This window comes from Pelecanus crispus, chromosome W (assembly GCF_030463565.1).
Source record: "Pelecanus crispus isolate bPelCri1 chromosome W, bPelCri1.pri, whole genome shotgun sequence".
Classification (NCBI taxonomy): domain Eukaryota; kingdom Metazoa; phylum Chordata; class Aves; order Pelecaniformes; family Pelecanidae; genus Pelecanus; species Pelecanus crispus.
The window spans coordinates 16,745,332-16,773,289 of NC_134675.1; the positions used below are offsets into that span (position 1 = coordinate 16,745,332).

Here is a 27,958-nt window from a genome sequence, read left to right on the forward strand (position 1 = left end):
CTAGCGCTGTCTTCAATGCTGTATAGATTTATTGCCACTGATACAAGACCTACTAAAAGCATACATTTTAAACTAATACAAAAGTGGCTTTTTTTATTTGAATTTTTTGTACACAACTACTGTCTTGAATATCTGCTAAGTGCAAAAAAACACAGATCACTTTACACTACTGTAGCAACAATGCATTCATATTGTTCATTAGTCCTTAGTAGTCAGCTTGCATAAGATACAAGAAAAAGCACAGTGAAGCTCACAAAAATAGACTAAAAGTCAGCCTGTTCTTGCAAAAAAATACACCATAATGGAAGAAAGACAAAAAAAGGATTATGCACACCACAGATTTTGCTGTTCTTTAATCCAGCTGACTTAAGTGCTGTTTGTTTTTTGTTGTTGTTTTGGGTGTTTGGGTTTTTTGGCCTTTTTTGTTGAATCAAACCACATAGACTAGATACAAATAAAATTAAGAAAGCAGTGGGTAGCTAAAACTTTATGAACTATTTTTCCTCCCCACAACTTGTTTTCCTCTACCTGAGGTAGTTACAAAAAACAAATCATAACTTAAGCACCAGCTAAGACTCATCACTTAGACCTAAAGCTTCTGGTTTGGTTTTTTTTTTCCTCCCTTTAAAAATTATTTGTCAGCTCACCAAAACTACCTTTGATGTTAAAGACAGCAGAGATTTAGAGTTCTCGCTACATGTAGAAAGATGGTGATGGAGAGGAAGAGGATTAGCTGCTTCAAAATGTGACAGTAGATTCAGTTCCATCAAGCTGGCTGGTTCACTGTTGACTTTTAGATGTTTATTCTCCTTTACTGTCTATAAAGTCAACGGGAGAAGTATGAAAGGATTTGAACATATCATCGTCCTTTACTGTAACCAGGGAAGAACTGGTCAAGTAGTGTCTGTAATATCTTGTTAGGAACCATGGTGTAGCTCTTTCCAAGGTCATAGCGGCAGGCAGGACAGGTAAAGACTTCAGCTCGGAAAGAGCGCTGTAAACAGCTCTAGGGCATACAAAGACAAAGTAGTAAAAGTGTTACAGCTTTTTCTTTACATCAAAAATTTAGCTAGCAAAAATTAAGCAATTACTAAGAACCAAAGATGCAGTTTCCCACATTTCCAGAAACAGCAAGTTCTTACTGAGTTCTCTTGCCATATTTCTGCCTTTACAACTGAAAGGATATACTGGGTCTGGCTGGGATGGAGTTAATTTTCTTCATAGCAGCCTGTATGGTTCTGTGTTTTAGATTTGTGACTAAACGAGTGTTGATAACACACCAATGTTTTAGCTGTTGCTGAACATTGCTTGCACAGCATCAAGGCTTTCTCTGTTTCTCATTCTGCCTCCCCAGCAAGCAGGTTGGGGATGGGCAAGAGGTTGGGAGGGGACACAGCTGGGACAGCTGACCCAAACTGAACAAAGAGATATTCCATGCCATATAATGTCATGCTCAGCAATAAAAACTGAGGGGTGGTCTTTCCAAAGTAGCCATTGCTCGGAGACTGGCTGGACATCAGTCTACTTGTGGGAGGTGGTGAACGAATGCCTTTGCATCACGTTTTTTTTTCTTTTCTTTTTTTCTCTTCACTTATTAAACTGTCTTTATCTTGACCCATGAGTTTTTCTCACTGTGGGGAGGATTGAGCGAGCAGCTGGTGGGTGCTTATTTGTAGAATAAAATAGGTTTCAGACTACAGTATCTAAAAGATGATTATTAATGTTGCCTTCTTTTTTTTGTTTGTTTTCCCAGACTGCAGACAGTCCAAGCATGTAAGTTAAATATGAAAATTTTGTGAGGGCCAATCTTTGCCCAAACAACGACACTCTGTCAGTCTATACCTTAAAACAGTAATTGGATGTTACTTTATAATTAGTCATTGATAGCTTCAGATTCTATGCTTTGAAGTTGTTGCCATTAAATATTCTCCATGTTTTTTCTACCACTCTGTATATTAACCCACTCATAATACTTTACCTCTATGTAACAAGCAGCTCTTTGAAGTAGCAGTCTTGCTCTATTCTCATTTCTTAACTACATAAAATTAACATAATCTTATTGTACCAACATCTAGCTCCTGGAACAAACCAATCCCTAGCATAGCTCCACTAATTACAATGGAATGGTAAACTTGATACATGATGTCTATAAGAAATTATACTAAATACATTTCCACTAATTTTTACATAAAATTAAGATTGATTATATGGCAGCCACACAACTGGAAGCAAGTATGTTCCATTTCTTGCTCAGACTGCTAGGCAATAATTATTGTCTTCCTAAAATATATGTTGGTTTTGGTGATCGGTGTCTCAGGACCAAGAACACAACCCAGAGCAATACAGGGATTATTCTTACTTTACAGACGTTGTGGAGACACTCTGTTGTCACTGGCTGGTAAACCAGCTCCTGACAGCAGACACACATAAAAGATTGTTCCAATTTCTTCAGGAAATTCTAATATAGGGCAAAAGAAAAGTAAAACTATTAGAGGCACATTCACAAATATACAAACAAAAAAAAATTTATTTTAAATTATTAAAGTTTTTTTAAAAACTAATCTGCCTAACTACTGTAATTATTACCTATGTTTAAATTATAAATTCACAGACCTAAACTGAGTAAAGAATTTGGCCTTCATAGCATTTGGTAAATGCAGAGATACATTCATGAGATACTTGTTTAACATCCTTGTTACTCTTCCCAAACTCACAGTTAGCATGGTCTAATGATGTTACACAACTGCTAGGAGTTGTTAAATCCAGTATTCAGTTTGATGGGACAGCTTGACATTATAAAGATTGCTCACACTGAAACTTTTCTAGTGCGATCTTCAGGTCTCAGTCCAAGTTATAGATTTCCTTCCAAAGCCTACCACCATTACTCCTGTATTCATGAACATTTACATAAAGACATTCCCATACCCTCTGCTATTACCTCTACCTATCTTCTGCTCATTCCTTATATTATTATTGTTCACAGCTTCTTGTTCATTCTTATTTCCTCAGAAGTGAACCTATATTGTGTTCAGTGCAAAGTATACATTTAATAAATTATGTTTATTACATTAAAAAATTTTGGAAGGCTCATCTTATAGCCTTCACATCCATGAGAAGTAGTGTGGCTAACAAAGTATTTAGAAAGCAAGTCCATGAACAATTAATTTCTCTGCTTTTCCAGAAGTCAGAGAACTAAGGTTTTGAAGGTTATTTGGTTGTATATTATTATCATTAAAAACAAAACAGAGGGCCCATCAAGCCCGATTCTTAGCACAAGTCAGAGAATTTGGAAGCTAATAGCTGTATTTAGTGATCATTGCTAGAATTTTGCATATCCATGATGGATAAGTGATCGCTGCTGCTCTGCAAAGGGAAAGCAAAGTACTGTATACCTCTTTCACTAAGAAATTCACCTCTGCACCTGCTGGAGGTGTTTAATTGGTTTCTTGAGTCCTCACTCTGAAATACTCTGCAATAGGTAAAAGAACCTTCCTGTTTTTCAGTCTTCTCAGAGCAACTTTGAAGAATGTGGGATAAATTTTGTGCCATAGATTTTACACATACAGGCATGCTTACAGAGACCTTATTCTCTGGTATTTCAGTAGTCTCAAGCATACCCACTCAGGTATAGAAGTGTAAAAAACAGATCTAAAGTTACTCAAAATGCAGTTCTAATATCAGATTCATCTCAACCCAAAACTTATAATTAAAGTGGAAAGGTTGTTTCAAGCATTAAGATTTATATTTTCATTGCAGCTATCTAATGGTAGTTGTGTGATTCCCATTGAAATTTCTATATGGCTATCACCAAGGGCAATCAAAATTATGGGCAGGAATCTATAGGAAAATAACTTTCTAGTAACTGGATTTCTCTTAAGATACTGTTTTCTGTTGCTTTAGAAACACATATCTACTGTATTTTGTCACATAACTAAGAGTTGAAAGTCTAATTATTTACAAACACTGGACAACCCACAGATAAAAACTTATAACTTTACAGTATCAGCTTCTATACAAGTGCAGTAGCATTATAGCAATAGTAGTACTGTAAGTGGAAGAACAAGGAGTTACTGGATGCTTTTTCTGTCAAAGAAGCAAAGTAAATAGCCCCTGGCAATTTCCAAATAAAGTGATCTTTGTACATTAATTTTTAGGCATCCATTCTCCATCTAATATTTTGTTCTTTCACTGACTTGATAGTGACCTTTACTGTTCTGATATCTTGATTTCATTTCTTCTGCAAAACAGCTAAAATAACTATGAATTGGAACATCAATAAAGCTAATTAATGTTCAAGGACATAATATTTTGGAAGATATTCCATCAGAGACTAATAAAAAAAAATCCACAAGTGTCTTCAAACTTGAACTATCCTTGCTATTTTCTTGACAGCTGGGGGAGGGAAGTATTTCCTCTTTTTTACTTAAGGTCCTCTCTATAGTGAGTAGAATAATCTGCTAAACTTGAGTTAAAAATATATTCATTTGGTATCTAAGTCTCAATATGACAGTATTTCTTCTATCTCCTTAAGTGAATGAAATTACATGCCCCATCAACTGTTTCTAAACAGATAGTACGTATTGAGCAATTTTAAGCAAGAGAATTAGGTTTTAACAAAGCCTCATTTCTCCTAACTCTATATAAAGAAAGGTTAAAAATGAATAATTTAAGCAAGCTGCAAGCATACTGGTCCTTCCTTAAGAGAAGCAAGTACTTCATCCCACAATTTCTGGTTCATACAGTCTTCTTTAATCAGCCACTGCTGTTGCTGGGTCAGTTGGAAAGCCTCTCCTTTCCCTCCATCTCCCATTCTCATGGCTTTGGATGTATTTTTAGTCTCCTCTATACCTGTTTAAAATTATGACAAGATACAGTAACAGTGGTAGTCTGAACTATTAAAAAGGGAAGACAAAATTATTTCTAGATAGCTAAAACATGAATTACATCTATGTAATGATGCAATAAAGCTCCAGTTCAAATTGCCCAGCTTTATTTTGAACTATAGATCATAACTACATAGAAGATTGTTCATTTTTCTGTGAAGTTTAAGAAAAAGAAACCTTACAAGTATGGAACAGCACCATAAGATCCCCAGCTTTCCATTTTATTACTGAGCACTTAACACTTTACATTTGGATTCCAAATGACTTCCAACTTCCTTGTAGTTTTCATACTATTGGCTTATATATAACTTGACAGAGCTCTAACACTAAGAAGTAAAAAGAAATACCATCATCAATTGTCCTTTTCTGGTTTCCGTTATTCTGGCCGGTTGGCTCCTGTTTGACGGTTTGCTTCTTAACCTTATCCTTTTTCTCTTTACTAGCCATGGCTTCCAAATAACCTTCTGGATACTAAAAAAACCCCGAAAAACAGATTTAAAACAAAATCCACTGGCACCTGGGAATTCCCAAATACTGACAAGTCTATTTTCTAAAAGAATGTAAACCCCTATGACTACATATTGAAATAATATAAAAATATTTTTAAAAAATCCTATATAAACAGGAAAGCTTTTAAATTAATATATTTTTAGAAAACTGTAGTTAAGTCAAAGGATCTGATCTAGAATAGATTTTATTAAAAGGCACCTTATATCCATATCTATAACTCTAACTACACAAATCAGAAAGCTAAAGTTGAAGATGATGTCATGTAGCAAAACAACCCATCCAAAGGAAATGATTGGTTTGCTGAGGAAAAAAAATACTACTTCGATCCTTCCCATCTGCCACAAATTTCACAGTGCCAAAGTGCCTGCCTGAAATATGTTATCTATAGTAGTTCCTCAATCATAGGTTACAATTAAAGAAAAATACATAAAAACATATATATTTTTTAAATTCTAAGAAGAGACTCAACTATTACAAGAGTTACTTTTATAAATCTTATCCAGCATAAAGATCACAAAACTGTATTGAAAGTCATAATTTTCTGATCCATATATACAGAGTAATTTCCTGTTAAGGCAGAAAGCTTCATCCACAATTCTTTCTGCTTTGCCTGTATCATAGTTTTTCAAATTACAGATGATCTAAAATATTTTTTATATTAGACCCTGCCTCATTGAAGTATATGAAAAATGGGGCTTAAATTTAATTCACATTCCTAGTTTTAAAATTTAAGACTCCATTTACTTGAACAGAATATCAGAGCAACTTCGTGAACACTGATTCTGACCTGTACGCTCAGACCCAGTTTCTTTGACCGTTCCATCCCTTCTGAAGTCCAAGGTGCGGGTTCAATATCATCTCTCCTCAGAAGATAGCGCCAAACTAAGAACCCACATTTCCCAATTTCTGGCCAATATTTTACCACCTAAGGATAAATAACAACAGGTTTGTGTTTTTGCTATCATAGTAGATCCTCAAATCTAATTTAAGAATGTAATATTACTATTTTAAAGTATCTCTTCTCTCAGTTGGGAAACTAGAACTCAATCTGGCCACTGTTATAAGAGATAATAAAAAATGTTTTTACAAGTACATTAGCAACAAAAAGAGAGCCAAGGAGAATCTCCATCCTTTGCTGGATGCAGGGGAGAATATTGTCACCAAGGATGAGGAAAAGGCTGAGGTACTTAATGCCTTGTTTGCCTCTGTCTTTAATAGCCAGACCAGTTATCCCCAGGGTTTTCAACCCCCTGAGATGGAAGACAGGGACGGGGAGCAGAATGGAGCCCCCATAGTCCAGGAGGAAGCAGTTAATGACCTGCTACACTACCTGGACACTCACAAGTCTATGGGGCCAGATGGGATCCACCTGAGAGTATTGAGGGAGCTGGCAGAGGAGCTTGCCAAGCCACTTTCCATCATCTCTCAGCAGTCCTGGTTAACAGGGGAGGTCCCTGATGACTGGAGGCTTGCCAATGTGACGCCCATCTACAAGAAGGGCTGGAAGGAGGACCTGGGGAACTACAGGCCTGTCAGCCTGACCTCAGTGCCGGGAAAGATTATGGAGGGGTTCATCTTGAGTGAACTCAACAGGCATGTGGAGGTCAACAGGGGGATCAGGCCCAGCCAGCATGGGTTCATGAAAGGCAGGTCCTGCTTGACCAACCTGATCTCCTTCTATCACCTGGTGACCCGCCTGGTGGATGAAGGAAAGGCTGTGGATGTCATTTACCTGGACTTCAGTAAAGCCTTTGACACCGTCTCCCACAGCATTCTCCTTAGGAAGCTGGCGGCTCATGGCTTGGACGGGCGTAGTCTTCACTGGGTAAAAAACTGGCTGGGTGGCCGAGCCCAGAGAGTTGTGGTGAATGGAGTTCAGTCCAGTTGGCGGCCGGTCACGAGCAGTGTTCCCCAGGGCTCTGTTTTGGGGCCAGTCTTGTTTAATATCTTTATCAACGATCTGGATGAGGGGATTGAGTGCGCCCTCAGTAAGTTTGCAGATGACACCAAGTTGGGTGGGAGTGTCGATCTGCTTGAGGGTAGGATGGCCCTGCAGAGGGACCTGGACAGGCTGGACCGATGGGCCGAGGCCAACTGTATGCGTTTCAACAAGGCCAAGTGCCGGGTCCTGCAGTTTGGTCACAACAACCCCATGCAACGCTACAGGCTTGGGGAAGAGTGGCTGGAAAGCTGCCTGGCCGAAAAGGACCTGGGGGTGCTGGTCGACAGCCGGCTGAACATGAGCCAGCAGTGTGCCCAGGTGGCCAAGAAGGCCAACAGCATCCTGGCTTGTGTCAGGAATAGTGTGGCCAGCAGGAGCAGGGAGGTGATTGTCCCCCTGTACTCGGCGCTGGTGAGGCCGCACCTGGAATACTGTGTCCAGTTTTGGGCCCCTCAATACAAGAAAGACATTGTGTTGCTGGAGCATGTCCAGAGAAGGGCAACGAAGCTGGAGAAGGGTCTGGAGCACAGGCCTTATGAGGAGCGGCTTAGGGAACTGGGGTTGTTTAGCTTAGAGGAGAGGAGGCTGAGGGGAGACCTTATCGCTCTCTACAACTACCTGAAAGGAGGTTGTAGTGAGGTGGGTGTTGGTCTCTTCTCCCAAGTAGTTAGCGATAGGACGAGAGGAAATGGCCTCAAGCTGCGCCAGGGAAGGTTTAGATTGGATATTAGGAAAAATTTTTTCACAGAAAGGGTAGTTAAGCATTGGAACAGGCTGCCCAGAGAGGTGGTGGAGTCACCATCCCTGGAAGTGTTCAAAAAACGGGTGGCACTTTGGAACATGGTTTTGTGGGCTTGGTGGTGTTGGGTTGATGGTTGGACTGATGATCTTAGAGATCCTTTCCAACCTTAATGATTCCTAGTTTTTACTTTCATTATAAATAATCCAGCCACCAAGCCAGGAAACATGAAATTGCTACTCTACCCTTAATTGGTTTAGTGGTGGACTTGGTAATGTTAGGTTAATGGTTGGACTGGATGATCTTAAAGGTCTTTTCCAACCTAAACAATTCTATGATTCCATGTTTGTATTTTGAAAAATACAATATTGTTTTAAAAAAATGCACATCTTTATGCCAGATACTGAGAAGATATTAAGTGTATGAAAAGCCAGAAGAGGAGCTGGAAGTAGTGAAGAAATCAATTGATTTCCAGGGATGAATATGACTCAGTGAGCACACACAAAAATAACTTATGTATTAAACTTAAAATATCCTATTATAGATTGTGTCTACTATCACTGCTGTGAATAGAATAATAGAATCATAGAATCATAGAATCATAGAACAGCCCAGGTTGGAAGGGACGTTGAAAGATCATCTGGTCCAACCTTTTGTGGGAAAGGGAGCCTAGATAAGATTATCTAGCACCCTGTTCAATTACATCTTGAAAACCTCTTAGTGATAGGGGCTCTGCCACGTCCCTGGGGAGGTTGTTCCAGTGAATGATTGTTCTTTCTCACTGTAAAAAATTTCTTTTTTATATCAAGATGAAACCTCTCCCAGTGCAACTTGTACCTGTTGCACCTTGTCTTTTCCATGTGGCTCCTTGTGAAGAGAGTATGGCCTGACAAGCGCTGAGTAGAGTGGGCTGATCACGTCTCTGTCTCTGCTAGTAATGCCCCTGCAGATGCAGCCCAGCATCCAATTTGCCTTTGTTGCTGCAGCGGTGCACTGCTGACTCATGTTCAGCTTGTTGTCCACCAGGACCCCCAGGTCCCTTTCAACAAAGCTGCTCCCCAGCCACACAGATCCTAGCCTGTACTGGGGTCTTTGGTTATTCTGACCCAGGTGCAGGATTTTGCATTTGTCTTTGTTAAACTTCTTGCTAGCCCACTTTTCCAGCCTGTCCAGGTCTCTCTGTAAGATGGCTCTCCCTTCTGGAGTGTCCACCTCACCACCCGGTTTAGTGTCATCAGCAAACTTGGTGAGGGTGTTTTCAATCCCATCATCCGGATCATTTATGAAGATGTTGAACAGCGTGGGGCCCAGTATCGATCCCTGGGGGATCCTACTTGTGACAGGCTGCCAGCCTGAGTAAAAACCATTGATCACCACTCTCTGAGGGCGGCCTGTTAACCAATTTCCTACCCATCTCACAGACCACCCATCCAATCTGTATCTTGCCAGTTTGTCCAGGAGAAGGCTGTGGGAAACAGTGTCGAACACTGCTGAAGTCCAGGTAAACAACATCCGCTGCTCTCCCCATTTCGGCAGAAGATGTTATTTTGTTGTAGAAGGTGATCAGGTTAGTCTGGAAAGATTTGCCTTTGGTAAATGCATGTTGGATTTTCCCAATCACCTGCTTCATTAGGTTTGTGATAGTTTCTAGGAGGACTTATTCCATTGCTTTCCCAGGGACTGAAGCAAGACTAATGGGCCTGTAGTTTCCTGGGTCCTCTTTTGTGCCCTTCTTGAGGATGGGTGTGACATTTGCCCTCTTCCATTCATCAGGGACATCCCCTGATCTCCACGACTTTTCAAAGATTATAAACAGTGGCCTTGCAACAATGTCAGCCACTTCTCTTAACACCCTGGGGTGGATTCTGTCCAGGCCCATAGATTTATGTGGGTTGAGCCCTTGCAAGAGGCCGCAGACCAGCCCTTCCTCCACTACTGGTGGGTTGACACGTGGTGTCATAGCTACTTGATCCTGTGCTCTGGGGTCCAGCTATGCCAGTAAAGACAGAGGCAAAGGAGGTATTGAGAACCTCTGCCTTGTCAGCATTATTAGTAACTAGTTTCCCTGCCCTGTTTAGTAATGCACCTATGTCTTCCCTGTGCGCCTGCTTACTGCTCACGTACCTGAAGAACCCTTTCTTGTTGTTCTTGACACCTCTGGCCAATTTCAGTTCTAGCTGAGCCTTAGCCTTCCTGACTGCATCTCTACATGCCCTAGCAAGGTTCTTGTAGTCCTCAATGGCTATTTGGCCACCTTTCCATAGCCGGTATGCTTCTTTTTTGCCTTTAAGCACACCCAAAAGCTCTTTGTTAAGCCAGGGTGGCCTCTTGTTCTGCCTTCTTCCTTTCCCTTTGTAGGGGATGGACTGTTCTTGTGCTTCCGGGAGGCTGTTCTTGAATAACTCCTAGCACTCGCAAGCTCCTTTGCCCTCCATGGATGCTTCCCATGGAATCCCTCACAGCTGGGCTCTGAGCGTATTGAAGTTGGCTCTTCGAAAATCCAGGATCTTTGTCCTACTACTGGTCTTCAGCATGCTCGGCAGGATCTTAAACTCCACAGTGTTGTGATTGCTGTATCCAAGGCTACCATTGGTAGTTATGTTGTCAAGTAAGTCGTCTTGGTTTGCGAGCAGTAAATGTAGCAATGTGCTGTTCCTAGTCGGCATGTCCAGCATCTGTAGCAGGAAGCAGTCCTCAATGCATTCCAGGAACCTGATGGACGACTTGTGCACTGCTGTGTTGTTTTCCCAACAAATGTCCAGGTAATTGAAGTCACCCATGAGGACCAGGTTCTATTGGTCCGAGACTTCCTTGAGCGGCCGAAGTAAGGTTTTGTCGGCCTCGTCATCCTGATTGGGAGTTTGGTAACAGATACCTACCATATAATCCCCCTTGGTGATGATTCCTCCAATCTTGATCCAAAGGCATTCGATAGAACTTTTGTGGTCTCCATAGCTCACCTCCATACACTCAAAATTCTCTTTTACATAAAGTGTAACTCCACCTCCTCTTCTTCCCTTCCTATCTTTCCAAAAGAGCTTGTAGTCATCCATTGCAGTCTTCCAGTCGTGTGAGTTTTCCCACTAGGTTTCTGTGATTCCTATGACATCATAACTCTCAGACTGGGTGTGGAGCTCCATTTCCTCCTGTTTGTTGCCCAGACTACTTGCATTGGTATACATGCACTTGAGGTGGCTGGACTTGGGGTTCTTGCCTTTGGAGAGGGTTGGGGAGCATTCCTCACATCCCGGATCTTGGCTCCTAGTAAGCAGCAAACTTCCCCTTGACTATATATCAGGCTGGAAGATGGGTGTGCCTCTGTGCCTCTCAGCAGAGAGTCACCCACTACTAGTACTCACCGCTTCCTTTTGCAGCTTTTAGTATGTGCTGCTGGTGCGGTTTCTCTCTGTGAATTTTGCTCATTGGTTTTGTCTGCTGCCAAGACTTCATATCTGTTGTTGGTTGGTACATACGAGGAAATGGGGGGGAGTGATATCCTGTTGCCACGAGTCACCATGGCACCTCCTCCAAGGTGCTGTTTGTTTGCTGTTGACACTCTTTGTCTGGTGGTCCTTGGAGGTCATTGCCATGGGGCCCTAGTATTTCTTCTTGCAAAGTCTCAAATATACTCTGTTTCTTGTTCCCCCTCCCTAATACGTCATAGCCTGATGACTTCCTCCTGCAGCTCCTCCACCTCTTACCTGAGTGACTCCACCAGAGCACACCTTGCCCAGGTAGAGCTTGCACCCTCCTCTACCCAGGAGGCAGGGGTGCAGTCTTTACAGCCCTCCACCTGGACAGCAACTTCCCTGGTAGGAAGTTCTGTCTGGGTGGCTGCTTCCACTCGTCCCAGGCTAGCCTGAGTAGGTAGCTGATTCCCGTCTGCTGCAGAGCGCAGCCCTTGCCTGTTCTCTACCGCTATGCTTCCAACAATCTCAAAGTGCTGCCTAATAAGCCCTTCTAATTCCCTGGAGGCCTCAAGCTGCTGGGTAGGCTTGCACAGCCACCAGCTAGCTGGGGTGACCATCGGGGATGCAGCCTAAGCCTGCGGGTGAGCAGAGCAGGCGGCAGCCTGATAGCTGGCAGAGTGCACCGCCCTTCCCGCACGTACATCCGCGTGAACTGCTGCGCAATCTGTCAATGCCACAGTTGGAATGGAATGGAATACTTCCATTTCATTTCACTACAGAACGAGGTAGGCTAAACCGTCCTCATGGTAACAAAAGAATTATTGCTTCAAAAGCAATAATGAAGAGTTTGCTATGTAACACACAAAAGACTCTTAAAAAACATGTCTTAAGAAAAAAGTAATGCTATATATACAGTAAAAATCATAATACCTTGTAAATGCCATCATATCTGTTGCCTTCCTCTGGGGCATATTTGCTGATCCGTCGTCCTTTTGAACTGCGTACTACTCGGACTGGCTTACCAGCTCTCCAATTCTTAGACTCTGCTCCATTTTTATCATCCAATGGGGCATCACAGTTAAGGGCCAATGCCCTGAAAATCACATTAAATATCTTCATAAAATAGATTGCTTCATACAACATACTATTGAGGATCAGTGTGACAAGATCAAATTTCTTTGCCTTATCCAATTATGTTTACTAAGCAGAAGAAGAATTTGCAGTGAATTCTTCAGTAGACTGCAATACTGATGGAAGCACTGAGATCAACTCTACCGTGTGTGAGAATAGGAATAGGAATACAATATATTTAGTTCCAAATGTTCACAATGAAAACTCAGCTAATATAGTTAAATAAAAGAATCATAGAAACCAAGCCCTTCAGGTTTAACATTTTTTCATTTTTGCAAATAATTATTTCTCAAGTAACATGGAAGGATTTTAAAAAGTTGTAACAATGGCAAATTATCTATCTGACTATTCCACATTACTGCATATTTTTAAGCTTTTAAAGTGTGCATGAACTGATAAACATTATGAAAAGTAACATGTGGAAAAAAGTACATAGTGACTATCCAAAAAAATATCTGCAACAAATATTACTCTTCTTAGTCCATTAACTACCTAAGTTTATGAGTTAAATGCCATGAACTAGTTCAGAGACAAGCAAACTTTAATGTTCTTCTTTTCTATGTATTTTGACCTAGAAGAGTATAGATGGATCATCAAAGATTCAGAAAAGAATAAATATCAGTAAATACCACAAAAATGTTCTTCCTTGTTTAATTGCATCATCTGTTAGCTTTAAGAATGGATGAGAATAAGAACTTATATGCACGAGGGGGAAAAAGTATTGGTTTTGGCAGGAAGTGAAAAATCTTTATGGATAAACCTTTAACCTTCCAAAAGGAACACAGGGGAATAAATCTCATGGAGAGAGATGGCATTTCTTAGAGGAACATTATAATAATGTAGAGGAACATTAAGCAACAGTATTTATATTGTCTAAATTTAGCTATTTGGATCTCCATACAAGTGATGAGCAGAAGTAGGCTCCAGCTTGATCTGAGTCTCTCCTGAAGCACTCACCTGTATCCACTATTTATATAGGTGTCCTATTTTAGACACTTGGAGTAAGATAGTATGAATCCCTCCCTGACTAAACAATTTGAACATAAAATATTTTTATAGCCATACATTGATTTGAGTGTGGATGAACAAAAGTCTCTGGAATCAGGTTCAAACCTAACCATGGACCACAAAAGAAACAATGGTGCTCAGAAAAATACGGCAAAATCTACAGCCTGCAATATACAGAAAAGTAAGGAAAGGTGAAGTGATACAGGTTTTAAAAGTATTTCTTTTGTACAGACAAAATAAGAAAACATTCTGGACAAACAAAAAAAACAATTCTGATTGTTACATGCAACCATACTACCACTAGCCAGTCAAAACAGGTAACTGGTAGCACGACGTTATACTCCATGCACCTCAACTACTACAGAGCAACCAGACACACACTTTGCCAATGGCTTTCACAACCATTTGCTGAGAGCAGAGGAACAGCAAGACTAAGGAGCCTAGGCTTTATTCCAGGTTCCAATAAAAAGTTTGCTTTAATGATTAAAAGCCATTATAAACCTGCTGCTGAAATCTATTTTTTGTATCTCTTCTTTCCATGTTCTTGTTTCTGTTACATCTATCTCTTCCTCCTCTGTCAGTATCCCAGTCAGGCTTTTCTTCTTTCTCCTCTGAGTACCAGCACAGAGCCTGAAAGAATGCCTCCCCACTCAGTTTTGGTGCTTGACAGAAGCACAGCACATCCACTGTCAGATCTGGTAGAGAAAGTCCCAGTCAACCTTAGTACCCCATAACCACTGCATGGTTAGTTGCTTCATGCAAATGGTATACATTTAGAAATGTAAAGGTATTGAGAATTCCTAGAGTTTAGGCAGGCTATTTACAGAACATAAATATACTTTAAGCAAATGTATAATTTATTTTTTCAAACCTTTTTTTTTCTTCAGTCAATTGTTTTTGCCTACAATTTGGCAAAAAAATAGGCCAACTTTTATCAGGAACATCAAAACATGCAACCTAAAGGCAAAGCAATACTAATTCCTTGTTCTTCATACAAAGTATGAAGGCACTAAAGGCTATAAAAAATATGTAAAATTTCTTTTACTATGGGCAAATGAACATACTTTCTTCATACCCAACTTGCATAAATTGTTAAACCATTTAAGATGAAACTTTATAAGAACAATCCGAGGCAAACACCCAGCACAGAAAATTTCAGCTTAAGAGGTTTAAGTTTGGCAAACTTCTAATCAACTGAAATCCAAGTCTTCTCATAAGAAGTGTTGGACAATTTCAACTAGATACATAGCTACCAGCTGAACCTGTAATACAGCAATATATTTTCATCAGTTACAAATAATTCTTTAAATCAACATAACACCATGTTTGACAAAAAGCCTCTAAACAGCAGGAGCCACCACTGTTTACAGTAGCAGAAGATGTATAAGAGGGAACAAATTTTGCAAAATATAATTTCTAAATTAAAGGCATAAAACTCAACTCTTTGGTCTGGAACATTTTTTAAATTTAGTCATAAAAACTTACCTGTTCATGTGTGTTAATGTTTGATCAAATGAATGTTCTCCAATTCTTTTATTTCCAGAAAGATCTCTACCTCCACTCCCAGTATAAGTGAATTCATCTCCTCGGTCCTGTGTAAGAAGATTATCCTCCATTTTAGCATTTGGTATTAAAGCATCTGAACTGAAAACCTGCTCCTTCATTGTTTCTATTTACTCAAACAAGAACAATTGCCTGAGGCAAAGAAAAACATGTGCTCGGTTTTAACATCATTCTCCTTTCAGAGTAACTATGACAGTAAAAAGCTACTGGTTCAGATGCAACATATTCATCAGAAAGTGATTATAAAAAAATACACCTGCCTTAAAAATTTCTTTTAACTCCTCAAGCATTACTTTAAGTCACACAAATATTTCTGATAGAGTGTCCTGGTTTCGGCTGGGATAGAGTTAATTTTCTTCCTAGTAGCTGGCATAGGGCTGTGTTTTGGATTTAGTAGGAGAAGAATGATGATAACACACTGATGTTTTAGTTGTTGCTAAGTACTGCTTATGCTAGTCAAGGTCTTTTCAGCTTCCCATACTCTGCCAGGTACACAAGAAACTGGGAGGGGGCACAGCCAGAATAGTTGATCCAAACTAGCCAAAGGGCTATTCCATACCATATGACGTCATGCTCAGTATATAAACTGGGGGGGGTTGGCCGGGGAGCAGCGATCGCTGCTCAGGAGCTGTCTGGGTATCGGTTGGCAGGTGGTGAGCAATTGCATTGTGCATCACTTGCTTTGTATATTGTTATTATTATTATCATTATTATATTGTTATTATCATCATTACCATTTTACTTTATTTCAATTATTAAACTGTTCTTATCTCAACCCAGGAGTGTTTCTCACTCTTACTCCTCCAATTCTCTCCCCCATCCTACCGGGGTAGGGGGAGTGAGCGAGCAGCTGTGTGGTGCTTAGTTGCTGGCTGGGGCTAAACCACGACATAGAGGAAATGCATTCTAGCTAGTGTTTATTCATTCTCTAACTTCACAGCTTACATGAAAATTCCATTTGGAAAATATGTAATACATCACTCAGAGGCCTCGCTTCTGCTCGTTCATGGGACTGAGCACCAATATGGCAAAGCACTTTGTACTTAAGTACAAGACAACTGCTTTACTTCAATAACATTATACTCATTTACTATCAAGTAAAAATATTCAGGAAAAAAATCCATAGAAAAAGGAGGTCTCTAAAGGTTTTGGGGTTTTTTTTTTTGCATTTGCAGAGGTCACCCCCACCTCGATTACAGTTGTTCTGAACTGCTAAGAGCTTAGAAGGCTCATTCAGATGCAAATTTTATGAACTGACATAATTCTGTAGTAGTCTATATTTACTAATGAAGAATTATGTGAAACTGAATGAAGGTTGATTCCTTTAAAACAAACTTTAAAAATAACGAAAATATACATAGCGCTTAAGTGAAGCCACTGTTGTTATTTTTTCTTTAACCTGTCAAATTCACAATACTCATAACAAATCCAAGTATTTTAGAAAAGAAACAAATATATTTATAGTAATTTCTCTCTTTTAAAATGCAAATCATTTATAAAGCATGAAGCACTGATATAAAATGAATACTTAGCAAATTAGTAATTTTCATATGAAGTTTCAGACCAAAAAACCTAAACATACTGGTATGCAATAGTAAAATTCAGTCAATTTCTAACCACTGTTAAATGTTTGACATCATCATGGAACCAATACCAACCCACTGCAAGATTATTGCAGCTATTTTATGACTGGCAGTAACAGAACAAGAGAAGTGTCATGACAGAGAAATGTTGGTTGTACAGGGCCATAAAGTAATTACAGAAATGCTGTTTACTTTATACTGTGTAGAAAAAAACTCTTAATAAATTCAGCAACAGAGCTACTAATAGAGTATTTCTCTTTCCTTTTTATTTAGATACAACAAAAAGAAAACACTAGAAGGTGAAAAAATTGGGTTGGAAAAAATACTGATAATAGAATATTTAAGGAAATGATAACAATCAGAAACTGGGAGGTGTTTTTACCTCTTTTACAGCATTGTTGAAACAAGTATTGGAATAGCATATTTAAAAGGTTGTTAAAAAACCTGGAGGGAAAAAAGCAAAGAAATGAACAAGACTGGAGAAACTCACAAGAGACAAACGGTGTAGTCCATTTAGTTTAGCAAAAAAGATTATGTACAAGTACCTACATGAATTTACCTTCATGACTACTGAACACAAAAATATTTTTTATCTAACAGACAAAAACACAGGCCTGTTCAGGACACTGGGAAAGTCCCTTGAGAGACAATCCTGAAGGGCAAAGGGGTCCAGGAAGGCTGGGTGTTCTTCAAGAAGGAAGTCTTAAAGGCACAGGAGCGGGCTGTCCCGTGTGCCATAAGACCAACCGGCGGGGAAGACAACCGGCCTGGCTGAACAGGGAGCTTTTGCTGGGACTCAGGGAAAAAAGGAGAGTCTACCGACTTTGGAAGAAGGGGCAGGCAACTCAGGAAGAGTACAGGGATCTCATCAGGTCATGCAGGGAGGAAATTAGAAAAGCAAAAGCCCACCTAGAACTCAATCTGGCCACTGTTGTAAGAGATAATAAAAAATGTTTCTATAAATACATTAACAATAAAAAGAGAGCCAAGGAGAATCTCCATCCTTTATTGGATGTGGGGGAGAACATTGCCACCAAGGATGAGGAAAAGGCTGAGGTACTTAATGCCTTCTTTGCCTCTGTCTTTAATAGCCAGACCAGTTATCCCCAGGATATTCAGCCCCCTGAGCTGGAAGACAGGTAGCAGAATGGAGCCCCCATAATCCAGGAGGAAGCAGTTAATGACCTGCTACGCCACCTGGACACTCACAAGTCTATGGGGCCAGATGGGATCCACCCGAGAGTACTGAGGGAGCTGGCAGAGGAGCTTGCCAAGCCACTTTCCATCATCTCTCAGCAGTCCTGGTTAACAGGGGAGGTCCCTGATGACTGTAGGCTTGCCAATGTGACGCCCATCTACAAGAAGGGCTGGAAGGAGGACCCGGGGAACTACAGGCCTGTCAGCCTGACCTCGGTGCCTGGAAAGATTATGGAGAGGTTCAAATTGAGCACGCTCAACAGGCAAGTGCAGGTCAACAGGGGGATCAGGCCCAGCCAGCATGGGTTCATGAAAGGCAGGTCCTGCTTGACCAACCTGATCTCCTTCTATGACCTGGTGACCCACCTGGTAGATGATGGAAAGGCTGTGGATGTCATTTACCTGGACTTCAGTAAAGCCTTTGACACCGTCTCCCACAGCATTCTCCTTGGGAAGCTGGCAGCTCATGGCTTGGACGGGCGTAGTCTTCGCTGGGTAAAAAACTGGTTGGGTGGCCGAGCCCAGAGAGTAGTGGTGAATGGAGTTAAATCCAGTTGGCCAGCCAGTCACAAGTGGTGTTCCCCAGGGCTCGGTTTTGGGGCCAGTTCTGTTTAATATCTTTGTCAATGAGCTGGATGAGGGGATCGAGTGCACCCTCAGGAAGTTTGCAGATGACACCAAATTGGGTGGGAGTGTTGATCTGCTTGAGGGTAGAAAGGCTCTTCAGAGGGATCTGGACAGGCTGAATCGATGGGCCGAGGCCAACTGTATGAGGTTCAACAAGGCCAAGTGCCGGGTCCTGCAGTTTGGTCACAACAACCCCATGCAATGCTACAGGCTTGGGGAAGAGTGGCTGGAGAGCTGCCTGGTGGAAAAGGACCTCGGCCTGGCAGTGTTGATTGACTGTCATCTGAATATGAGCCGGCAGTGTGCCCAGGTGGCCAAGAATAGCATCCTGGCTTGTATCAAAAATAGCATGTCCAGCAGGACTAGGGAAGTGAACGTCCCCCTGTACTCAGCACTGGTGAGGCCGCACCTGGAATACTGTATTTGGTTTTGGTCCCCTCACTACAAGAAAGACATTGAGGTGTTGGAGCGCATCCAAAGAAGAGCAACGAAGCTGGTAAAGGGTCTGGAGCACAGGCCTTATGAGGAGCAGCTGAGGGAACTGGGGTTGTATAGTCTGGAGAAGAGGAGGCTGAGGGGAGACCTTATTGCTCTCTACAACTACCTGAAAGGAGGTTGTAGTGAGGTGGGTTTCGGTCTCTTTTCCCAAGTAACAAGCGATAGGACAAGAGGAAACGGCCTCAACCCTGAAAGAGTAGTCAAGCATTGGAACAGGCTGCCCAGGGAAGTGGTTGAGTCACCTTCTGTGGAGGTATTTAGAAGACATGTAGATGTGGCACTTAGGAACATTGTTTAGTGGTGGACTTGGCAGTGTTAGGTTAATGGTTGGACTTGATGATCTTAAGGGTCTTTTCCAACCTAAATGATTCTATGATTCTATGATAATTGTTACAGATCAAATAACCAGAGGACTGCATCTCTTAGCACTTTTCAGTATAACAGTACCCCTTATCTCATTTCTGCTCATCTTCCAAAAAGAACTTCACATGCCAAAACATCAGAGAAAAAATAATTGTGGGGAAAGACAACACAGTTGCTGGAATAGGAAGAAAACAGGACTGATGAACAACTTAAACAGAGACCTCATCATATGAAAGAACAGGAGTGGTGATTTGGAGGAAGAGGGGAAATGGAAAGGACATCGAACCTCTGATATACGGTGAAATAGGATATACAACTAGCAGTCCCTAGAATCGGGAGAGAGAAAGAGGAAGAATGTGGAATTGCTAGCACAGAGAAAGGAAGTCTAGACTGGACAGAAATAGGGCCACACCGTCATTAGAGTAAGGTAAGTATGGGCATAAATACAGCTACTGGCACACAAGAGTGATGTTGGCAGAGTAGGAGAGAAGAATGAAAGATGTAGAGAACCTACTCCCACAGGAGATAATGCATTTTAGCTTGAAATTGGAATATGCCAGGAATATACACACAGCCAGCTACTAAGGATCTGCTGATGGGTAGTGACTCATTAAACTATTATTACTCAATAACTTTACGTTATGATCCTACCTACAGACAATTCAGGATCTTTCTATCAACTTTTGCAATGTTCAAATGACAGCCTGTGTGAGACAGGTGAGGGTTGAAGGCTTCTTAATTTTCAACAGGATCTAAGGGCAGAGCTCAAGATACTGATACTGCCATAAATTCTGGACTGGACAGGCAAAGAAAAGATTGAAAAAGGTGACCATCAGCAAAGAGAATTTGTTAGTGGTATCTGCATTCCAACTGTTTATGAGAGGCCTCAAATCCCTCTTTAGAAACAATGTAATTGTCCAAAAAAAAAAAAAATGCTGCTAGAACATATTCTTATCTTTCCTTTCTTCCTTCCTCCTACCTTTTTCCCAATTTTTCCTATCTTAAAATAGGTAATGTTATCTTATTTCTCTTCTGCTTTCCAAAGCTTGATTTTGCTTCTTTGCACCAAAACTTTCTGTCAGCAGCTAACAAGACTTTTTGCTATTCTCTCTTCTCTTAATGTTTTGTGTCTTTCTCCCTCTTTCCTTACGTTGTTTCCATAAAATTATTCCTTAACTGTCCTGTTTGTAAAGTACATCATGTTTTAGATCAAATGAGCTTCTGCTCTGCATAAATTTTCTGTTATCTCAGTAGAAGCACTAACCTTGGAGCTATTAGAGCTGTGGGTGCATTTTTCATAGGAGTGCCTCAACAAGCTACTCAGCCTCAGAGAATGACAGACACAAAATAAGATTACATTAAATCACATTTCTTTGTTGCAATGTTGGTTCCTCTGTTGTATACCTGGTTCTGAATCTAACAAACAAGTAATGAAGAATCAAAGAATAAGACTTCAAATTCCACCAATGTCCTCAAGCATAGTGTTCCTATTGGCTAGGATCAACTCTGAAGTCATGCAGCAGTTCACAAGGATATTAGCTACTACAACTCATGTGAATTTAGGCTATCTGAAGATGGTGCCAAATCTATTTTTTTTTCCATTTAATATTTATCTTCTGTAGTATGCTCAGATTTCAACATCTTTAAAATCTTCATTAATGATCTGGATAATGAACTGGGAGGAGTGGCTGATACTCCAGAGGGTTGTGCTGCCTTCCAGACGGACCTTGAAGACTGAAGAAATGGGCTGAGAGGACAACAAAGGGAAGGGCAAAGTCCTGCACCTGGGGAGGAACAACCTCATGCACCAGTATATGCTGGAGGATGTCCAGCTAGAAAGCAGCTTTGCAGAAAAGGACCTGGGGGTCCTGGTGGACACCAAGGTAAACATGAGCCAGCAATGTGCCCTTGGGCCAAAGAAGGTGTAGTGAACTTGACTGGAAGGCCACTGTACATCAAAGAGCTAGTGATCCACATAACAGCCTGAGTAAGCCCAGGCCTGTGCTGTGCTGCGCCATGCTACACATACAGCACAGCTTTCAGGCCTGTGTTGTGCTGAACAAATCCCTTGGACGCAGGATAAACTCAGCAGCTCATTGTAACAGAGGAGCCTGCAGGCAGCTCCCACTTGGTACTGGTGATTACACCACCTGTATGGCCTTGCCTTTATCTAACAGTGCAGCAAGAAGTTCTCATGAGAACATAGCTTCTGTTTTAACAGTAAAAATCATGGAGTTGTTTCCTCATAAGAAAATCCTATAATAACTTGAATGACCAAAATGGGAGAATCTCTGCTATGGACAGTGTCTGTATGGTGTGCTACAGGTGGATTGGAGGTCTGTTTGATGCTATGCTGCTCAGGGTTTCCAGCATCTAAAGAGACGTAAGGTTATCTATGCTATTCTCTCTATTATGAAGGGACTGGAGCGTCTCTCTTATGAGGAAAGGCTGAGAGAGCTGGGACTGATTAGTCTAGAGAAGAGAAAGCTCGGGGGGGATCTTATCAATGTATATAAATACCTGAAGGGAGGGTGCAAAGAAGACGAACCCAGGCTCTTCTCAGTGGTGCCCAGTGACAAGACAAGATGCAATGGGCACAAACAGAAACACAGGAGGTTTCCTCTGAACATACAGAAAAACTTTTTTACTGTGAGGGCGACTGAGCACTGGAACAGGTTGCCCAGGGAGACTGTGAAACCTCTCTTTTGGAGATATTCAAAAGCCATCTGGACATGGTCCTGGGCGACCAGCTCTAGGTCACCCTGCTTGAGCAGGGGGGTTGGACCAGATGACCTCCAGAGGTCCCTTCCAACCTCAGCCATTCTGTGACTCTATGACTGTATGATTCTATGACTTGTTTAGTCTCATATATACACAAAAACTTGTATCTGTCAATATATAAAATATTATAGGATTGAAGGTTAAGATTTTTTTTTTTCACAAAAACAGAATAAAAGCCTTTTTTAAAAAAGCTGCTATTAAATCCAAGACAAGGTTTAAATATAGGACTCTTGTTTGAAAGAATAAAATAGGGTTTTTCAGGCTGTGAAAGTAATCTTCAACATAACGCAAGTACAGACAAGGAGACAATGAGGGGTTTGAAGATTAGGAGACAGGGAAGGAGTTCACAAAATGATACAAGAAAGATAATTTTTTTTTGTATTAGCATTTTGTATAAACTGAAAGGTAACAACAATATGGAACAATATGTAAAGGAAGGTGGAGGGGAGGCTATTGCAGAACAGAAAATCATAGTCTGCCTAAGAATCTGAAATACCAGTAACAAGAAAGTATGAATTTTAAAAATACCATATAACAAAATAATGTCAAATATGCCCTTAATATCATACGTGGGAAGAGGAAACAGATAACAAATCTGAACGAATGGGAAGATGCTTGCTAGCTATTCCCATAGTAGAGAGATCACTCAAAATGTCTCACATTGGAACACTAGTTCCAAACTAATAGGTGCCAACTCAGCATGGCAATTAAGAGATGTTGGAACCATGACAGCATCTATAAAAATGGATAGCAAGTGTCAGGTTTTCAGCTCCATAATCGGTTCAGATGACTCACACCAGACAGATTCTCAGTGTAATGACTGTAATGAGTTTCTGATATTGGATGCTCAGCAATATGAACACAAATTAGAACATCTCAAAGGACCTGTGCCCTTAGCAACAGTCAGCAGGGCATATTTCAAGATATTTATATGTGATACAGCATTTCCTTTGTACCTAGCACATCAGTAACAGTTCTTACACTGGATCCAGATGATGTAGGTATCTAGCTAGCATAGATACAGATCATACATACCATTTTGACTAGCAGTTTACCCAGACCTTTGGATATAACAAGTGTTGACTCAAATCTGAAGCTCTTATTGCCACTTAATTTGTATCTAAAATCATTTCAATGAGCAATTAATCAGTCTTGGCAATGCATCTTTGGCACTGGTAGAACTGATCTAGCATTTTCATTAAGGAATAAACATTAAGCAATGGTTCAGAGGTTCTGGATCTTCATCATAAGCTCCAGACAAATATAGAGATCTAAATATTATTAATGCTGTAACTGTACAATTTCAAGAAAGTAGAACACAACCATACTGCCACCTTGGAACTGATTACCCAAATACAAGATTGATGGGGATACAGATTATCCAAAATGGACAGTGGACTGTTTCATAAAGCCACATTCTAGGCACTAGATTTGATTGACCTAGATTAAAGAAAGAATCTAAGCAACAAGTATATTAGCTTGGAGTCACATTTGAGTCACTAGAACCACCCTATAAAATATATATATTTATATACCCTCAGAATCTTCTGCAAGAGTATGTGAGTGATCACAGCAGATACTATTCTCCAAGACATTCTAAACCTCAATGTTAAGAGGCACCATATGATTCTATATGCAAAAGTGACTTAGTGAAGAAACAAACTTTGTTAATCTGAACAACACTGAATGAAAATTTACATCTTAATAACACTACCTCAATCCAGCAGAAGTATGGATCTCAAAATTTATACACAAAGAAAGTAAACATAGTTTTTGACCCCATCTCAAAAACAGTGACAACAACTAGGATATCAATTTTGCAACGCAAGGAAAAAGTAAAATATCTTCAGCCACTTCATTTGATGAATAAATACTTCAAAATCATTTAACCATGCAGTTTGTGATCATATCTTTCACAGCAGCTCAAAGTAACTAATATCTGGGTTACAAATGTTAATCCATTCTGAAAAAAATTCTTGCTTTCAAATTCACAAAATAATTCTTGCTATTTCTCAACTAATTATGCCCATTATAGTTATTAAGTATCAACAACAGGACCACCAGAAGATTTGCAGTTTTAACAAAACTAACACTAAATCTAAGCACTATAGTTAATGCATTTTAAATCAGGTAATGGAAGTAATTCAAGTCCTTGCCACTAAAATCCTAGGTTAAACATTCACAAGAGAGATATTAACATATAAAAATGTTGATGTATGTAAGAATATTTTACATATGAAGCTAAATTTTATTTGGCCTAATGTTCATTTTGCAAAGTACAACCTTATTCCTTTGCAATTTTGAGGCCAAATCCTGTATTGAGGCAACTTGTTAACCAAGCATTCCAAACCCTCAGGTGAGCAAAGTCTCTCACAAATCTATGTTTGTAGGATCATGAGCTTCCAATGTGAATCATAAAAAAGACAAAACCTGAAAGTCAAGCAGTGAATTCTATTTCCTGCAGTATATTTTTGAAACTCCTCTTACCCCAATGGTAAACTGTTCATTCAGAGCAAGAAAGAGAACATTAAAGAGGGAGCATATTGGCAGTGAGTATAAAAAGTTTGAAAGAGATTATAAATATACAGTAAAATGCCCTCCAAAATGTATTTATTTCATATAGTTATCAAACGATTTAGGTTGGAAGGGACCTCTCAAGGTCTCTAAGTCTAACCCTCACTCAGAACAGATCTAGTTAGAGTAGGTTTCTCAGGGCTTTGTCCAGTCAAGGTTTGGATATCTCCAGGGATAGAATCATAGAATCATAGAATTGTTTAGGTTGGAAAAGACCTTTAAGATCATCCAGTCCAACCATTAACCTACACTACCAAGTCCACACTAAACAAATCAAGGGTAGACTAGACTAAACCATGTCCAAGAGTGCCACATCTACCCGTTTTTTGAACACTTCCAGGGATGGTGACTCCACCACCTCTCTGGGCAGCCTGTTCCAATGCTTGACTACCCTTTCTGTGAAATAATTTTTCCTAATATCCAATCTAAACCTCCCCTGACGCAGCTTGAGCCCATTTCCTCTCGTCCTATCGCTAACTACGTGGGAGAAGAGACCAACACCCACCTCACTACAACCTCCTTTCAGGTAGTTGTAGAGAGCGATAAGGTCTCCCCTCAGCCTCCTCTTCTCCAGGCTAAACAACCCCAGTTCCCTCAGCCGCTCCTCATAAGGCCTGTGCTCCAGACCCTTCACCAGCTTGGTTGCCCTTCTCTGGACACGCTCCAGCACCTCAATGTCTTTCTTGTAGTGAGGGGCCCAAAACTGGACACAGTATTCCAGGTGCAGCCTCACCAGCGCCGAGTACAGGGGGACAATCACCTCCCTGCTCCTGCTGGCCACACTATTCCTGACACAAGCCAGGATGCTGTTGGCCTTCTTGGCCACCTGGGCACACTGCTGGCTCATGTTCAGCCAGCTGTCGACCAGCACCCCCCGGTCCTTTTCGGCCAGGCAGCTTTCCAGCCACTCTTCCCCAAGCCTGTAGCGTTGCATGGGGTTGTTGTGACCGAAGTGCAGGACCTGACACTTGGCCTTGTTAAAACTCATACAGTTGGCCTCGGCCGATCGATTCAGCCTGTCCAGATCCCTCTGAAGAGCCTTTCTACCCTCAAGCAGATCAACACTCCCACCCAATTTGGTGTCATCTGCAAACTTACTGAGGGTGCACTCGATCCCCTCATCCAGCTCATTGACAAAGATATTAAACAGAACTGGCCCCAAAACCGAGCCCTGGGGAACACCACTTGTGACTGGCCGCCAACTGGATTTAACTCCATTCACCACTACTCTCTGGGCTCGGCCACCCAACCAGTTTTTTACCCAGCGAAGACTACGCCCGTCCAAGCCATGAGCTGCCAGCTTCCTAAGGAGAATGCTGTGGGAGACGGTGTCAAAGGCTTTGCTAAAGTCCAGGTAAATGACATCCACAGCCTTTCCATCATCTACCAGGCGGGTCACCAGGTCATAGAAGGAGATCAGGTTGGTCAAGCAGGACCTGCCTTTCATGAACCCATGCTGGCTGGGCCTGATCCCCCTGTTGACCTGCACTTGCCTGTTGAGCATACTCAATATGAACCTCTCCATAATCTTTCCAGGCACCGAGGTCAGGCTGACAGGCCTGTAGTTCCCCAGGTCCTCTTTCCGGCCCTTCTTGTAGATGGGCGTTACATTGGCAAGCCTACAGTCATCAGGGACCTCCCCTGTTAACCAGGACTGCTGAGAGATGATGGAAAGTGGCTTGGCAAGCTCCCCTGCCAGCTCCCTCAGTACTCTCGGGTGGATCCCATCCGGCCCCATAGACTTGTGAGCGTCCAGGTGGCATAGCAGGTCATTAACTGCTTCCTCCTGGATTATGGGGGCTCCATTCTGGTCCCCGTCCCTGTCTTCTAGCTCAGGGGCCTGAGTACCCTGGGGATGACTGGTCTGGCTGTTAAACACAGAGGCAAACAAGGCATTAAATACCTCAGCCTTTTCCTTGTCCTCGGTGACAATGTTCCCCCCTGCATCCAACAAAGGATTGAGATCCTCCTTGGCTCTCCTTTTATTGTTGATGTACTTATAAAATCATTTTTTATCTCTTACAACAGTGGCCAGATTGAGTTCTAGGTGGGCTTTTGCTTTTCTAATTTCCTCCCTGCATGACCTGATGAGATCCCTGTACTCTTCCTGAGTTGCCTGCCCCTTCTTCCAAAGTCGGTAGACTCTCCTTTTTTCCCTGAGTCCCAGCAAAAGCTCCCTGTTCAGCCAGGCCGGTTGTCTTCCCCGCCGGTTGGTCTTATGGCACACGGGGACAGCCCGCTCCTGTGCCTTTAAGACTTCCTTCTTGAAGAACACCCAGCCTTCCTGGACCCCTTTGCCCTTCAGGATTGTCTCTCAAGGGACTTTCCCAACCAGCGTCCTGAATAGGCCAAAGTCTGCCCTCTGGAAGTCCATGGTAACAGTTTTGCTGCCCCTCCTCTTTACATCGCCCAGAATCGAGAACTCTATCATATCGTGGTCACTAAGCCCAGGACGGCCTCCGACCACGACATCTCCCACAAGCCCTTCTCTGTTGGTAAACAACAGGTCAAGCGAGGCACCTCCCCTGGTAGGCTCGCTTACCAGCTGCGTCAGGAACTTATCCTCCACACACTCTAGGAACTTCCTAGACTGTTGCCTCTCTGCTGTGTTGTATTTCCAGCAGATGTCCGGCAAGTTGAAGTCCCCCACAAGAACAAGGGCTGGCGATTCTAAGACTTCTGCCAGCCGTTTATAGAACGCTTCATCTATCTCTACATCCTGGCTGCGTGGTCTATAGCAGACTCCCAACAGGACATCCACCTTGCTGGCCTTCCCCCTCATCCTTACCCATAAGCACTTGACCTTATCATCACCACTGTCGAGCTCTATACAGTCAAAACACTCCCTAACATACAGAGCCACCCCACCGCCTCTCCTTCCCTGCCTATCCCTTCTGAAGAGCTTATAGCCATCCAGTGCAGCACTCCAGTCATGAGACTCATCCCACCACGTTTCTGTGATGGCGACTATGTTATAGCCATCCTGCTGCACAAGGGCTTCCAGCTCCTCCTGTTTGTTGCCCATGCTGCGTACATTGGTGTACATGCACTTGAGATGGGCTATCGATTTCGCCCCCAACGTTGCCATGCCACCCCTGGGCTCCTCAGTAGCGGGCCCATTTATATCCCCTTCCCCCTTCGAACCTAGT

At 41.6% G+C, this 27,958-nt stretch overlaps 1 protein-coding gene across 1 annotated transcript in view; it reads right to left on the minus strand.

Moving 5' to 3' along the window:
• Positions 1-859: 859 nt before the first annotated feature.
• The window catches only part of LOC142596457 (E3 ubiquitin-protein ligase UHRF2-like), a 54,599-nt gene continuing 27,500 nt past the window's right edge, over positions 860-27,958 (minus strand). The window contains exons 7-13 of the mRNA XM_075725565.1: positions 15,109-15,215; positions 12,415-12,577; positions 6,181-6,318; positions 5,231-5,354; positions 4,688-4,848; positions 2,360-2,458; positions 860-1,006 (exon numbers count right to left, since the gene is read on the minus strand). Of these exons, the coding sequence (XP_075581680.1) occupies positions 860-1,006; positions 2,360-2,458; positions 4,688-4,848; positions 5,231-5,354; positions 6,181-6,318; positions 12,415-12,577; positions 15,109-15,215 (939 nt within the window). The remainder of the gene's footprint in view (positions 1,007-2,359; positions 2,459-4,687; positions 4,849-5,230; positions 5,355-6,180; positions 6,319-12,414; positions 12,578-15,108; positions 15,216-27,958) is intronic.